The sequence below is a fragment of the Cervus canadensis genome, chromosome 10 (genome assembly GCF_019320065.1).
Source record: "Cervus canadensis isolate Bull #8, Minnesota chromosome 10, ASM1932006v1, whole genome shotgun sequence".
Taxonomy (NCBI): domain Eukaryota; kingdom Metazoa; phylum Chordata; class Mammalia; order Artiodactyla; family Cervidae; genus Cervus; species Cervus canadensis.
Window position 1 is genome coordinate 71,329,631 of NC_057395.1, and position 16,224 is coordinate 71,345,854.

General features: G+C 52.5%; 1 protein-coding gene across 3 annotated transcripts in view; it reads left to right on the forward strand.

Annotated features, from left to right (window-relative positions):
* HNF4A (hepatocyte nuclear factor 4 alpha) overlaps positions 1 to 16,224 on the forward strand; it is a 64,768-nt gene that overhangs the window by 35,451 nt on the left and 13,093 nt on the right. For all 3 annotated transcript variants that reach the window (XM_043479935.1, XM_043479932.1, XM_043479933.1), the window contains exons 2-5: positions 3,950 to 4,124; positions 5,199 to 5,293; positions 11,575 to 11,681; positions 12,560 to 12,715. In XM_043479935.1, coding sequence (XP_043335870.1) covers positions 3,950 to 4,124; positions 5,199 to 5,293; positions 11,575 to 11,681; positions 12,560 to 12,715 — 533 coding nt within the window. The remainder of the gene's footprint in view (positions 1 to 3,949; positions 4,125 to 5,198; positions 5,294 to 11,574; positions 11,682 to 12,559; positions 12,716 to 16,224) is intronic.

Sequence of the window (16,224 nt, forward strand, 5' to 3'; positions counted from 1 at the left end):
GGGATCCCTGCTTGAACCCCTTGGGCCGAGGTCCAGAGAGATGGCAAGGTTATGTCCCATTCCCAGAGACGGTGGATGGAGACATGACTATGTTTCAGTGTGTCTTTGGGACTTTCCTGGGGTGAACGCCCCACTTTGAGAAAATGGAGTTCTCAGGGAAGTTTTGCTAAATGAGACGAGGATCAACAGCGCGCATGCGCACGTGCTGTGTGTGTGTGTGTGTGCGCGCGCGCGTATACGTGCACACACACACACAAGCACACTGGTGTGTGATTCTAAGCTCCTGTTGGCATGGGTGCTTGAGTTTCCATGTACACACGTGGGCAAGTGGTGGACTTTGTTGAAAATGTATGTCTGCAGGAATCCATTTGCATGTTTGTGTTCACTGGTCTGTGTGTGCACGTGTTCTCCGTCGATTTCTAGTTGCATTTCTTCTCTGAGTGGGTCCGTGTTTGTTGTTATCTCTAGGGATGTCTGTGTTTATCTTGCTTATGTCCGTAAGTGGCAGTGAGTGTGTGTACAGTAAGCAGCAGTGAGTGTGTATACGGTAAGCAGTGATGAGTGTGTGTACAGTAAGTGGCAATGAGTGCATATCCAGTCAGCAGCAATGAGTGTGTGTACATGTGTCTGTGGACGTTTGCACGCGTGAGCTCTGGACGTGGATTGGTTTGTGTGTCCTGGGTTTCCCGGACGTATGTCCAGTTTGGGCATCCTGTCTTGTGCCCCTGTTTGTACCTGCTTTTGAACGTGTGCACATCCGTGTCCTGGGAGGTCAGCACTCTCCAGCGCTCATGTGATATGCCATTGCCGTTTGACACACGTGAGTCACATCAGCAACACGTCCATTTGTCTCTGAACCGATTGCGTTGCCTGTGTGTCTCCCCAGGTTCGCACATCCTCTCCCGTTATCACCGAGAGCACATCTGAAGGAGTGGGGGGAGTTTTCTACAGGAAGGTGGGGGAAGGGAGGAGGCTTGGAAGGCCGGATGCCAGGACCTGAGCGGTCGCAGGGCAGCCTCAGAGGAGGGGGGCAGCTCACCTGCCTTCCTTCCCCGGCTCGGCAGCTTTAGCCGAGCTCTGTAGCACTTGAGTCAGCTCAGCTCAGCCAGAGAGAGGTGTCTGCCCTGCCCGTGGCCAGTGGGCACGATCTTTGGTCAGTCTCACCATCTGCTCGCCTTCCCCTGCCGTTCACTCACTGTGTGACCTTGGGCATGTCACCTCCCCACTCCTTGCTCCTTCTGCAAAATGGGCTTAGTCACTCCAGGCCTGTTGGCTTTCAGGAGTGTCCAGGGATCACGTGAGGGAGCTGAGGGGAAAACACGTAGGCAATGGTAAACAAGAAGCTGCTGCACTAGGCGGGGTATGTGTGACCCCAGAGAGACGGCGTGTAAGACACCTGACCACCATCTAGCCCCCCATCATCCGTTCAGAGTGGGTGCCTCCAGCTCCTAGGAAGTGTGTATTCCTGAGGCAGGGGCTTACCCGATGTCTTGAAGACGGGGCAGCTCTAGCTCTGGAGCCAGAAAGATCAGGGCTCAAATTCTGGCGTTCATCCTTCCTACCAGTGTAAACTATGCTCATTTGCCGCTCTGAGCCTCAGTTATCTCATCTGTAAAATGGGAATAAATCACAGTGCCTGCCTCCCAGGGCTAACCAGAGGATCCCACGCGATAAGGCACCTGAGGGCTTAGCACTGGTAACTGGTCCTGCGCCCTCCACGAGTCAGGTCAGGAACTCTGAGCATCTTTAAGAAGGGTCTACATTCCACATTGGAGTTTGAAGTGGGCCAGAAAGTTGGGGCGATGTTTTGCATATGTGCTATGTTGGTAGCTCAAAGGTTCCAAGCTCCCTACCCACCTCCCATTCCTGATTCAGAAGGAGCAGGGGGTGCTTGTTCATCAGAGGCTCCAGCAGACACCCCAACAGGACAGCACTGGCCAGGTCAGCACCAGCCTGCATGCCTGGACCGTAAATCCGACTCCTCTACTTAGCAGCAGTGTGATGACTCTGGGCAGGTCCTGTCCTTTCTGAGCCTTGATGTTCTCACCTGGAGAATGGGCACCATCACCTGACCCTGGGGAGCAGGATGAGCTACTTGGCAGCACCCAGCCTATCCTGCCCAGGATGTGTGAGCCCTTCCCCCAGTCTCCGCCTGAGTTGTGGGGTCAGCTCTCCTGGTGGTTGGAGGAGGCAAGACTGGAGGAGAAAGGGCACCAATGCAGCTTAACAATTATCCTCATCTCTAGGAATAATTCACCAAGTGGAGGGGACTGTGCTCCTGGGCACCCTCAGAGGCGACGAGATGTTCAGCCAGGACATGATAGAAATGAGATGTGGCAGGGTGTCTGCTTGTGCACGGAGGCTGGAAATCATCTGCTCCCAGAGTCTTCTTCTGCAGAAAAGTTTTTATTTTACAAACACTGATATAGTGCTTCTTACCTGCCAAGCACTTCACATATATTGATTCACTGAACCTTCATAACAGCCCTAGAGATTATTATGTGCCCTATTTCACAAGTGGAGAAGGCTATGGCAACCCACTCCCTAGAGAATCCCAGGGACAGGGGAGCCTTGTGGACTGTCGTCTGTGGAGTCGGACAGAGTCGGACACGACTGAAGCGACTTAGCAGCAGCAGCAGCATTTCACAAGTGACAAAATGAAGGCACTGAGAAATACATTAATGTGGCCAAGGTCCCATGGCTAAGAAGTGGGCAGGCTCGGATTTAAACTGGGCAGAAGGGCTAGAGAGGTTATGCTCTTAACCACAGCACTATATCCCTGTCCAGTGCTTAGCTAGATGTTCCCTAGGAGCCCACGATAGGATTCAGGGTGAAAACACGTGTGTGTGTGTGTGTGTGTGTGTGCGTGTGTGTGTGACTTTGTGTGGTATGTGTCTGCAAGCATTTTTCTGGGGAGATGGTTCACAGTATCATCTTCTCTCAGAGGTCTATCCTTGGTGGAAGAGTTGCTTACAAAAATGAGGGTTCAGCTACGGAAATATAAGATAAAATTGAAAACGACTGAACCAGTCAGTCTGCTCTCTTTTGCAATTAGGGAAACTGAGGCCCAGGGGAAACTGAAGCAAGGAAAAGGAACGTGCCCAAGGTCACAGACAACTTAGAGGCGGCACTAATCACCAAGACCACAGCCACCTGCCTCTTATCCCCTCCTCGCAGAGATGCAGCAGTTGTGTTTTCTTTTTTTTTTTTGACCCCACGGTATGTGGGAATCTTACTTCCCTGACCAGGGATCAAACCCACTCCCCTTGCACTAGAAGTGCAGTCTTAACCACTGGACCACCAGGAAGTCCCAATGCAGTAGCTTTTGCTATGGGGTGCCCAGATCCTTGCTATGATCCTCCCAGGAGGGCAAACAAGCCACTGTCCTTGATGTATGTCTTCCTGTTTCCTGGCAGAATTTGCAAGGCCCCTGAGTACCAAGCTGAGACTCACCCAGCCTTGGCCACTCAGTGAGAAATAGGACTTGTTCTGGAGATGATGGGGGAATATTTTCCCCTCTCATAGCCCCCTCTGCCCAGCCAATCAGGGTCCACAACTGTTGGACGCATCCTAGGAGACAGCCAGTTTCTTCATTCCTTCCCAGAGAAAGCTGAGGCTAGCGATTGCCACCACAGGGAGGAGCAGACCCTCGTTAAACAACTCTATGAAGTCAGTGTCACAACCATCCCTAAGTTATAGATGCAAAATGGGAGTTCCATAACAGCAAGGAGTGCTCACTTCGGCAGCACATATACCAAAACAGCAAGGAACTTGCCCAAGTTCTTTGAAGAGGGGTCAGTAGCACTTGGGTCTAGCCGAGGCTGAAGCCCTTTAAAGATCCCCACAAAGTTCACATCCGTTTCTGAATCTAAACCACCAGGAGAGCAGGGCTTCCGAGAGGTGACTTTCTGCCCCTCCTGCATCCTCACTCTTTGCTTTTCCGGCGCAGACACATCCCCATCAGAGGGTGCCAACCTCAACGCACCCAACAGCCTGGGAGTCAGCGCCCTGTGTGCCATCTGCGGGGACCGGGCCACGGGCAAACACTACGGTGCCTCGAGCTGTGACGGCTGCAAGGGCTTCTTCCGGAGAAGCGTGAGGAAGAACCACATGTATTCCTGCAGGTGAGGAACCTCGATTTCTCCATCTGGGAAATGGGTGCACTTGGGCTGATGTTCCCCCAGGTCTGTCTTCTCCATGGGTATGTCTCGGAGCCATCTGCCCCTCAAGGCCTTCAAGCCTCTGATTTCTTCGCCCTTAGAGATCCAGATGGGAATGTCTATTCTAGACAGCCCTTTATTGAGCACTTTCTATGTGCCAGGCACCATATTGAGTTTTTGCCTATATTAACTGCTCCTGGAAGCGCATTGTGATTTTTCCCATTTAGCAAATGGGGACCTCTGAGGCTTAGGATCAAGTCTCCTCTGAAACTGCAGAGGGTGAGGCCCATCCCCCAACCTGGCGCTTTTTCTGGGGTGGATTGGGGGTTGGCCCCAGGCCTTTCCACTTCTCTCAAGGCCTTGGAGAGTCGTCCTTCAGAAGCATCTCCCCTTCTGGGTAACAACAATAATAAAATAATAGCAGCTGTAGTTACAAGCTCTTACTATGAACAGACACTGCATTGAGCCCCATTTGGGTAATTATCTCATTTTCACCTGTCAACATCCCTCTGCGGAGGTTACTATTATTATCTCATTTTATAGATGAGGAAGCTGTGGCTTGGAGAGGACTGGGAATTTGCCCAAGGTCACCCAGCTTGAATCAACGGCAGAGCCCGGGGGTGACAGGGCACCACCCAGAACCACAGTGGTGCTTGCCTGCCTCTACTCCATATCCCCCTCCAGAAAGTGGCTTATGTGGACCAAGTACTGAAACTGATTCACAGCCAGCAGCCCACTCTGGGCTCTGGGCTTTTAATAAGATACATGGGAAATAGCAGTGCCTTCTACTCATAGCTGAGTGATCTGAGGCCACGTGTCCACTCTCTGAGCCTGTTTCCTCATGTTTAGGGGGTCGGGGTTGGGCCCTCAGAGAGTCCACAGGGCCTTTCCAGCTCCTGGTTGGTTAGCTGGAGGACTCCTGGGATGAAAGGTTTGAGCAAGGAGCCTGGAGGTCAACCAGATGGCCAGGATCCTAGTGGAGCCCTGGGAGAAGGAGGGCTGTCCTTTCTTCCTCCAACCACCCCAAGCCCTCCCCAGGTTTAGCCGGCAGTGTGTGGTGGACAAAGACAAGAGGAACCAGTGCCGCTACTGCAGGCTCAAGAAGTGCTTCCGGGCTGGCATGAAGAAGGAAGGTGAGCCTCGGCCCCCTCCTGCCACCCCCTGCCCCACCCGCACCCACAAGCTCCTGACAGCCATTTACAACTGTGGCCACAACTTTATGACTCAGTGACAGGCCCCAGGTGACTGGCTAATGGCTGAGAGGAGGGAGGGCCTGAAGATCTGACCATAGGGAGGGGCTGGGCTTGGTCTTGAGAAAGATTCCAAGAGATAAGCTCCTACTTTCAGCTACTCAGGTTCCCAGCACCACCTCCCCTGCCTGCCTTCGCCACCACAAGGCAGCCAGGTTGGGTGTTTTTTCTTTTTGTTTTTTTTTAATGTGATTTTATTTTTTCATTTTTTGGCCGCATTCCTTGGCATGTGGAATCTTAGTTCCCTGACCAGGGATTGAACCTGCACCCCTTGCAGTGGAGACACGAAGTCTTAACCACTGGACCACCTGGAAGTCCCTGGGTGTTTTTGCTTAATATACTATTTCAAGCATCAGGAAAAACATAGAGAATGGCATGATGAACTTCCATCGCCCCACGACTAGACTCAGCAAATGTGAACGGGGACGGGGCGGGGCTCTATCCCCCATCTTCCTGTTCCAGGGTCAAGTGCCCCAGTTCCTTAGTCTTCGTTCTTGGGTATCATATGACCCAGCATCCTCAGGCTCTAGAGAAATGGAACAAGGCATCAGACTTGTTCTGGGTGGAGGAGGCTGGGAGTGCTGGGGCACAACATTTATTAGAGTGTCTCCTGCCTCCTGATACCAGTAGCTGGGCTTTTCCACCTGGCTGGGCTTTTCCACAATTGATAGTTCTTTTCATTATCATGATAGCCCTGCAGGGTGCTATTATCACCCCCACTTTTCATAGACAGGGGAACTGATGCCCAGAATGGGTCAACAACTTGCCCACGGCCCCCCCATTTGGTCGAAGCAAGCTCCGAAGTTTGAACCCCAAGCTTTGGTCTTGAGCTCAATGTGGTTTGGATGATACCTCGATGGTGCCTGCTATGCCCACCGCATTCTAGGAATGTTTGAAAGTTTTCTAGCCCGAGCTCAGGAAACAAACATCTTTTAACTGCTTCTCTGAGTAACTTGAGTCCATTTTTAAATCTGTCTCCTTCTCTGCTGAACACACCTTTCCCAGCCCTGAGACTGGCTCCCAGACCTTCACTTCCAGCCCGCAGCTGCGGCGCACACTAGCCAAAACCCTTGGTCTAGTTCTGTACAAACACATACCTGCTCCACCCCACCCCCATCAAGATCCTGGGACCCAGCCTTCCCCCGGCCAACTGGGAAGGGGGGAAACTTGGCTCTGGCAGTCTCCCCTCCCTGACTCTGCCTCTGAGCCCCTGTTTCTCTGCCCACCTCCTGGGAAATATCCTCTGGGTCTCATCCCTATAGGGCCCTGAGAGTTTATGACCCCTGCTGCAAAACCTGGGCTATGACCCTCAGGAACACACCATGATGCTCACAACACCACGATTCTCTCATCTGGACCTCAGTGGTTCTCAAGAGCAAGGAGAATCTTTTTCAAAGGGCAGATGCCCCCCAGCTTTCCCCCACCCAGTTTTCAATGGGATTGACCACTCTCACCTTGAACTTGAGCACAACTTTGTCGAATGAGAAATGTTATGAATGAGGGACTTTCCTGGCTGTCTAGTGGTTAAGACTCTGTGCTTCCACTGCAGGAAGCGAGGGTTCAATCCCTCATCGGGCAACTACTATCCCGCATTCAACAGGCCATGGCCTCCAAAAAAGAAAATAAATAAATAAAAGAGATGTCATGAATGGGAATATGAGGCATGTGTGAACAGCTAGGGCCTTTCCTGGTGGCTCAGCGGTAAAGTGTCTGCCTGCAGTGCAGAAGATGCAGGAGACCCAGGTTCAATCCCTGGGTTGGGAAGATCCCTTGGAGGAAGGCATGGCAACCTATTCAGGTATTCTAGCTTGGAGAATCCCATGGACAGAGGAGCCTGGCGAGCTTATAGTCCATGGGGTCACAAAGTCGGACACGACAAGCAACTGGGCACACACATGAATAGCTAGAGGCAAGGAAACAACTGAGAGCCACAGTCTAAGAGTCAAACAGTTTAGGGTTCTACCAGCCAGTGATTCCATCAGCTCAACAGCCTAAGATTTTATGTTTGAGAGAATGAATCTCTTGTGTTAAAATTCCAAGCCTTGTGACAGGTGGGAGGGAGAAAGGTTGCCAGCTCACCTGAGCAGACGGCTACCTTCCTAGGCTGCAGGTAGCCTGTCCCTTCATCTCACTGTTTTTTATAGGTGTCTCCTATTAAACATTCAGAGTCACTTTCGTGTGTGTTACTTCAGTGGAGTTTCTGCCCCATCTGGGCTTCAGTGTTCACATCTATAAAATCACTGGGGTGGATAATGAACCCTTCCAGCTCTGTCTTGCTATATGCCCACTGATCTACCTGTGCAAATACACACTGCCCACCAGGACATGTGTGTTTGTTCCCTGGTCCTCCCACTGGACTGCCGCAGAGACGGCAGGCCCAGGGCAGCGAGGGTCCCCAGCCATTCTACCTTGGCTTAGCCTTGAAAATAGCTAGTTGCTTCTTATCTTGGAGAAGGTGGCATTATGCCAGGAGGAGAGGAGAATCAGCTAATGGCAAGTGCGTGTGGGCAGTAGGAAAGGCTGGTGGTTATTTGCATGCTTGGGTTAACCAGAAGATCATGACATATGCAGTGGGCTCAGTTGCTTTGAGAGCAGGCCAGGGTAGCAAAGGGTTCCATTGCCATTGTGGTCAAGTTCTGGGAAGTAAGGGCATGACTAGCTCTTGTTTTTATTGTTCATTTAACAAATGAACTTAACAAGTCATGTCCAACTCTTTGCAACCCCATGGATTGCAACACGCTAGGCTTCCTTGTCCTTCACTGTCTCCTGAAGTTTGCTCAAACTCATGTCCATTGAGTCGGTGATGCCGTCCAACCATCTCATCCTCTGTCATCCCCTTCTCCTCCTGCCCTCAGTCTTTCCCAGCGTCAGGGTCTCTTCCAATTAGTCAGCTCTTCACATCAGGTGGCCAAAGTATTGGAGCTTCAGTATCAGTCCTTCCAATCAATATTCAGAGTTGATTTCCTTTAGGATTGACTGGTTTCACTAGCTCTACCTAAGTTTTATAGTCCCAATACCCCTCCTTGGCTTGGTGGAAGGTTCTCAGAGCCAAGAGAGATTCTCAATGGAAGCCCCAGGGATTGGGAGAGTTGGGACAAGTTTTTATTTCCCTTCCTTGATGGCCCTAGGAGAATCTGGGAATTAGAACTCCAAAGTTGTCTCTGAGGACAAGAAAGCATGGATTGTAAATGTAGCATTCATAGACCAGTCGGGTGTATAGGAGGTCATCAAATCTCTCCATTTTACAGATGGGGAAGTTGAGACCAGAGAGGTGATATGATTGGGTCAAGGGCAGAGGAAGTCAGGACTAGAACTCGGGCTCCCTAGAGCTGAGCAGACACCAAATTCCCTGGATGAAAACTAGGACTGATGGCCTTGGGAGGCACCTGGATTTGGTCAAGTCTCCTGAAACTTCCTCTCAACCCCAGAGAAGGGCTCTGAATCTCAAAGTCTTGTGAGTTTGGCCAGAGGATATTCCATGGTGGTCAAGTGGGTTAAAGAACGGAGACTCTGGGAAGAAATCTGGGGGTCAGTGGGCCCAACAGCAGGTCCCAAATTCTTTCCTATAAACCTATACCTTCCTGAGCTTGAGCTGTCAGACCCAGGACAAATGTCTGACTCTCGACATTGGAAATTCAGCCCAGGAAATAGGGTCAGGGATGCAGGTGGTACAAGCTGGCGGTAGGCCAGGGGCCCACAGATGGGCCCTTCCTGGGATCCCCAGCCCAGCCCCCCCTCCCCTCACCCCCACTCAGGGGTTCTCTCGGAAGACAAGCTCATCCTCTCTGCCTCTGCCCAGGGCCGGTTAATATTCAATAGAAGTTACATTTAGGTCCCCGACCCTGCTAATACTGAGCAAACATTTGGAAAACATCATTCCGTGACTGAGCTCGCGCCGGGCACTGATAACGCCGGCCTAACCTTGAGGAGCCCAATCCCCAGCTGCTGACAGCAGCCCTTTTCTTAGGCCCGCCGCCACTTGGCGCCCTGGTGGGTGCGGGCTGGCAGTCGCTGGAGGGGTGTCGCGGGTGGGGCGGGACCCGGGCAGGGGAGCGCTGCTGGGAGCTGGCCCCCTGTCCAGGGTGGGGGGTCTGGGAAGAGGAGTTTTCTTACCTTGGGACCCCTGTTACACTCCACTAACTCTGGGTTCCCTTTATACTATCTGGCTTTTTAAAAATTTTTTTTGCCATTCCCTGTGGCTTGTGGGATCTTTAGTTCCCTGACCAGGGATCAAACTTACGCCCCCTGCATTGGAACGGCAGTCTTAGCCACTGGACTTCCAGGAAAGTCCTACACCAGCTGACTTCCGTTCTCTGATTTCAACGATGTTTGAAATCAAGAGGGAGTTGAAGAGCTGAATGTCAACATTCCATTGAGAAATGGGGCGTAGATTGCACCCGAGAATCAAAGCTTGTCTCCTTCTGCACCTTCTTTCGGCCACTCAGTGAATATTTATTGAGCACCCATTGCACGCCAGGGTTCTAGTTGCTAGGGCTACAGCAGTGGATGAGAGGGAAGATATTCTGGCTTTCTGGAGCTTTCTTTCTCTTACACAGACAGAGAGTGAAGAAAGTGAAGAGAGAACAAGTACCAAGAAGAAAAATAAAACAGGAGAAAGGGGCAGAACCTGCAGGAGGGATATCCCCATCAGACAGGGTGGTCAGAGAGGGTGTTTCTGAGAGGTGACATTTGCAAGGAGACATGAGTAAAGAGAGGGGGAGAAGCTTAGTTGTGGGGGATGGGGGATGGGTGGAGGGAGAATTCCAGGCAGCGGGAACAGCAGTGGCGAAGACTTTGGAGAGTGGCTGAGTGAGTCCCAGGAACGGCTGGGAGGCAGGTTTGATAGGGAGAGTAAAAGTGAGATGGGGGAGATAGGACCACCATGAGGAAGGGTGACCTGACTCCAGGTACGATGGGGAGGTCCTGGGTTTCCGCAGTGGAGGGATGTGACCTGAGTCGGGTTTTAGGGGATCCCTTTGTCTTCCGAGAGGTGCACAGACTGCAGGGGTAAGGCTGGAAGCAAAGCAGGCAGAGAGGAGGGTCTGAACTCCCTCAGGGCCCAGCCCAGAGTGGGAGCTGCCGGTGGGTTTGCATGGATTACTGACAGCATTTGGAGTGTGTGTGTGTGGTGGTGGTGGGGTGGTGGGCAGGTGAGAGAAAGAGACATAGCAAGGTCCCCAGGCTGGGAGGAAGAATAAAGCTGCCTGTTCCTGAGATGGGAAAGACCAAGAGGAGCAGGTATGGGAAAGAAGCTTACAGATGGGAAAACTGAGGCCCAGAGAGAGGGTGTGGCCCCCACCAGCACATGGAGACTGAGCGGCGAATCCCGCCAGGAACCCAGGTCTCCTGCAGCCTCGTCCTCCCTTCTTAGAGCTTCAACCAAGGCCTCCCAGACTCCAGGGGCCTGTCAGGGCGGCAGAAGGACCATCCTACATCTTGGGCCAAGACTGACCCAGGTGGAAGTGCAAGAGGGTGTGGGGCCCAGGTGGACAGAGGCCCCAGATCTCTGAGTTCCTGGGAGGGGAGCCCCGTGGTGGAGCAGGAGGGAGCCAGAGCTTTCACGAGTGTCTCTGAGAAGGTTAGCCTAGAGCACGTGCGCTTCCTACTGATGACTGAGACCCCAGGGCAGGTGGGGCCTCCAGACCCCCTTGTCCAGGCTTCTGCCTCTGTACTCAGGAGTCCCTGGGCCATCTCCATCACCCAGAGCAATTCATTTTGCTTGTCTTATCCACTTTCACCTGGAAAGGAAGGGACCCTTTTCTAAAACACAGCTTGAAAGCCTGTCACCGAGACAGACGTCCTGCTCAAAATTCAAGACCCGCCTGAAGCCCTCTGCCAAGTCGTCACAGCCTTGCATGCCTCCCATGACGGGTAGATCACTCCTCAAGCCGCCCTGTTGTGTGAGGAGCAGTGGTGGTGAGGGGAAAGTTCTCCCACAGGCTGGCTTAGGAGCTGTTGACCCCCATCCCCACACTCTGACCTGGGCTCTGTGGCCTGGACACTCTCCCTCCCGCCCCCAACTCCCACCTCCGAGTGCGTTCCCTTTGTTCCTGGACAGCCCTGCAGGACAGCCCTCCGGGCTCACCCCTCTCCCCTCGTCCTTCAGCCGCCCCTCCTGCCATGGGACCCCTCTCCTCCCGCTCACTCGCTCTGCCTCCGCACAGCTGTCCAGAATGAACGGGACCGGATCAGCACTCGCCGGTCCAGCTACGAGGACAGCAGCCTGCCCTCCATCAACGCGCTCCTGCAGGCCGAGGTCCTGTCCCAGCAGGTACCCGGGGAGCCTCCCCCACCCACCTGGGGCCTCCTCATCCCAAAGAGGAATCTCAACTCCACCCCTTTCCTCCCCACCCGGGCCTTAGAGCAGCAGACGGGAGGGCCCTCGGACACCACGAAGGGGAACAGTCCAGGGTCACACAGCCCATTTAGTAGCAAAGACTCAAACCCTGGTGGCTCCGACGGTAAAGAATCCGCCTGCAGTTGCCTGGGTTCCACCCCTGGGTTAGGAAGATCCCCTGGAGGAGAGCATGGAAACCCACTCCAGTATTCTAGGGAGTTCATGGAGATCTCCCGTGGACAGAGGAGCCTGGTGGGCTGCAGTTCATGGGCTCGCAGCCAGTCGAGCGTGACTGAGTGACGAGGCATAGCACCAACCCGCGGCTGGCACCTGGCACTGCGCAGGCCAAGCCGTCTCCACTCTCACCGAGGGGCTGAGATGGGCTTCGCCCCGAGAGAAGAGAGGAGTGGGCAGGCGGGCAGAGTAGCACACTGGGGCTCAGCCAGCCCCCCTTGCTGCGTGACCTTAGGCGAGTCGCAGGGCCTCTCTGGGCAGTGGTTTCTGCACCTTCCGATGAGGATGGGGACTTTTGCCCTGCTTCTCCTCTAGGGCCGACGGGTGTTTTTAGGCTTCAAAGGAGCCGGTGGAGGAGGAGGTAGGGGGCGAGCAGCAGATGAAGGCTCAGAGAGCCTCCTTGGCATCCTCCCTTTCCCTTTCCAGTTTCCCCGGAGCGTCCTTCAGAGCTGAGAAGGTGCCCACAGTCCAGCTCCTCTTTCCCAGGCAGGGAAGCTCTCTGGGGGTGGGGGCTCTCTGCAGGGGACAGAGTATATGGAGGGGATATCCACCCCAGCATTTTCCTCCGCCTCCCCTAGATCACCTCCCCTGTCTCCGGAATCAATGGCGACATTCGGGCGAAGAAGATCGCCAGCATCGCAGATGTGTGTGAGTCCATGAAAGAGCAGCTGCTGGTGCTCGTCGAGTGGGCCAAGTATATCCCAGCCTTCTGTGAGCTCCCCCTGGATGACCAGGTGAGGGTGGACATGGTCTGCAGGCAGTGCGGGCCCTGGGTAGGTGGGTCCTGCTGCTCCCCACCCCACCGGATATGGCCTTGGACTGGTTCGATTTATTTCACAAACGCATAGTGCTCATGTGTGCATGGAGCTGTTTAAATCACTTTACAAATGTTAGCTCATTTAATCCTTCTGACAACCCTAGGGAAGGTAAGTGCTATTATGACCATCACATAGGTGAGGAAACTGGGGACATAGAGAGGTTAAATAACTTGCTGAAGGTCACACAGCTAGTATCCAACACAGCTGGTATTAGAACAAGCAGGGAGACTTCAAAGTCCAGGCCCATAGCCTCTGCGCCGCTACATCTGACAGCTCTCCCAGGTAGGATGTGGGTAGGGGCTCATGGGCAGGGCTTGAGCTGTGGCTCTGAGAAAGATTCTCTGTGTGATCTTGGACAAGTTACTTCCTCTCCCCGAGCCTCCGTTTTCTCATCTGTAAAGTATAAATTGTAATATCCCCTTCAAAAAGCTGTTGGGAGGATGGAGAACATTACCATTTAAAAAGCGTCAGTGGTGTAACAGGACACCTACACTGTCCTGGCCTCCCTAAATGTCAGTTTCTTCCTTGTATCCCACCAAGATGGATTTTCATTTAGCATGTTATTTCCCAAACTACCTTCTTTGGAATACCAAAAATGTCTTAGGGGGAAAAGCTGGGGCTGAGGGAAGGGGCGCTGAGGACAATCGAGTTCCTGAGCACTTGATCAGGGCGCCCTCCGAGGCCTCTGCAGACATTTTCTTTGTTTGGGAAAGAGGAGCTGAACTGGGTCATCAACTCAGCTCCTATGGAAGCTGGGCGGCACCAAAGGACAGTGTTCCAGATACTGGCTCCTGGTACATTTGCTTCTCTGTTTTGTAATTCTGCACAGAAGATTGGCAACATGTGTCGGCCTCTTAAAGTTTCTGAAAAGTCCTCAGGCAAGGCAGCTGTTGAACCTTGGGAAGCCAGGGCTTCTCAAAGTCCTCTGGTGCCCAGGCGCTTCTGGAATGCATTTGCATCACGTGGTGGAACATACTGTGAAAACCCTGGCTTGGCTGGTCCTCACCCTCACACGGGGGTCAGATCGGATGCCTTCTCACACAGATTCCTCGCTGCTTCAGGAGGGATGACAAGGCAGGGATCTTGGCCAGGCTGCCCTGGCCTTCTTCCCTGCTCCTCGTGTTCTGGCCCCGGTCCCCTCTGCTGGAGAGGCTCCATTAATGTTTAATCCCTCCTGTTCCTTCCCAGGGGCTCAGAAGGACAACAAGATTCCCCCCACAAGCTGAGCAATTGTTAACCTCCATTTCCCACCCAAACCTCCCTGGCTGGGGCTCAGAGCATTCTCAGAGAGCAGTGATGGGTGGCCAGTAACACAGAATAATCATTAACGTCGCCACCCACCACCTGCCCACCCCCAGAACAGTCATGTTAGGGGGCTGGACCCAGGGCCAGGAGGGTTCCCAGCTCCCCATTCATAGTGTATAAGGAGCTTATCTTGCCTGTGATGGGTGGGGCACAGCTGGGAGAACTCGGGGATGTTGTCCGTCAACATTGCCTCAGGAACCAAGTGTGTTTGCTTCTTGGTTTGTTTTGGGCATCGACCCATTGAAACTTAGAAGGCTGGGTAGCATTGGATAAGGGGATGGAGGGTTGGAGAGAAAGAGAGATTTGTGCAAGGTCACAGAGCAAGACAGCCACAGGGTTCGACTCTAGGTCTTCTGTCTCTCGATCGCAGAGACATTGCAGTAAGTGACGAAAGTCCTGCATGGTGCCTGAAGTGTAGGAAGTGCTTGATAATCAGCATGCTTTGGTCTCCTTTTGTGCTGGTCATGGAAAGGGAGTTCTCGCCCTCCTCCAAGGCTGTTTGCCTTTGCCCTGCTTTTCCTGTCATCGTCACCAGGCTTCACCTTGGGGGTTCACATGTAAGGACATGGCTGCAACAGGGGCTCAATCTGGGAGGATGCTAAATAGACTGGCTCATCCATTCACCTGTCCCTTCGTCTTTCATTCAAATATTTATTGAATGCCTACTATGTGCCAGGTGCCCTCCTTGCCTTAGAACAACCTCATGTCCTTAGCGAGGCCTTTTATGATTTACCCCATTGCTCTTCATCACATGAGCCTCATCTTCCTTTCTTCTTCCCCTCCTTCCTTCCATCCATTTATTTCTTCTTTCTTTCTCCCTCCCTTCCTCTCTCCTTCCTTCCTTCTTTCTCCTCCACCCTCCTTCCTTTCTTTTCACTTTTGTGTCCCCAAACAAGTGTCCGGCACTTGTGGTTGTCATTCAGTCTCTCAGTCGGGTCCCAGTCTGGGGTGAGACCCTGTGGACTACAGCACACCAGACCTCCCTGTCCTTCGCTAACTCCTGGAGCTTGCTCAAACTCATGTCCATCGAGTCGGTGATGCCATCCAACCATTTGATCCTCTGTCGCCCCATTCTTGTCCTGCCCTCAGTCTTTCCCAGCATCAGGGTCTTTTCCAGTGAGTCGGTTCTTCTCATCAGGTGGCCACAGTATTGAAGCATCAGCTTCAGCGTTAGTCCTTCCAATGAATATTCAGGACTGATTTCCTTTGGGATGGACTGGTTGGATCTCCTTGCAGTCCAAGGGACTCTCAAGAGTCTTCCTCAGCGCCACAGTTCTAAAGCATCAATTCTTCAGCACTCAGCCTTCCTTATGGTCCAACTCTCACATCCATACATGACCGCTGGAAAAACCATAGCTTTGACCAGACAGATCTTTATTGGCAAAGTGATGTCTGGCACTTAGTAGGCACTAACATCTGATGACTGTAAGAATGAGCAATCTGATGAATTAATGCATAAAAGCATTTTTGCTTCCTGGTTTAGTCTGCTAAAGAATTTCCAAACTCCCTAACCCAACCTTGCAAATAAGATCCTTGAGGCTAAAAAAAAAAAAAAAGATCCTTGAGGCTACCAGCCTGCTACCATTTGACCAGTCCCATCCTTGGTCCTCATGCAAGCACTGAAGCAGGTAGTTCTGAAAAGGCAGGTGATGCCCTCCTGTGGGCTGGCAGGGCTCCCATCTACCAGACTCCAGACTCAGACTTCAGTCTTCCAAGTCTTCTCTGTCCTCTCTGCAGGGAAGGGGTTGGTCAAGCGGATCCCTGGCCAAGGACCAGTGCTCACACCCTTTGCCTTGGGAACCAGCATCCATGTCCAGATTCTTACAACAGAATCTAGAATCTTCTGGCTTCAAGTGGGTGGGTGCTCTAGAGATCTCTTGGAGCAGTGATTTCCCAAACACAACCATGCATCAGAATCAACTGAGGAATTTATTAATTTCAGATCCCTTGGGCCCACCCCAGACAAAGAGAGTCAGTGCCTTGGGTAGTAAGACCTAAGAATCTGTGTTTTACAAAACACCCTTCATCATGTTACATAGCTGATCCATGAGTAGGAATTCAGAACCCCCCAAAAAGCTCTAAAAGTTTTAGAACTTTTTGGGTTTGTAGACCCTCTTGAG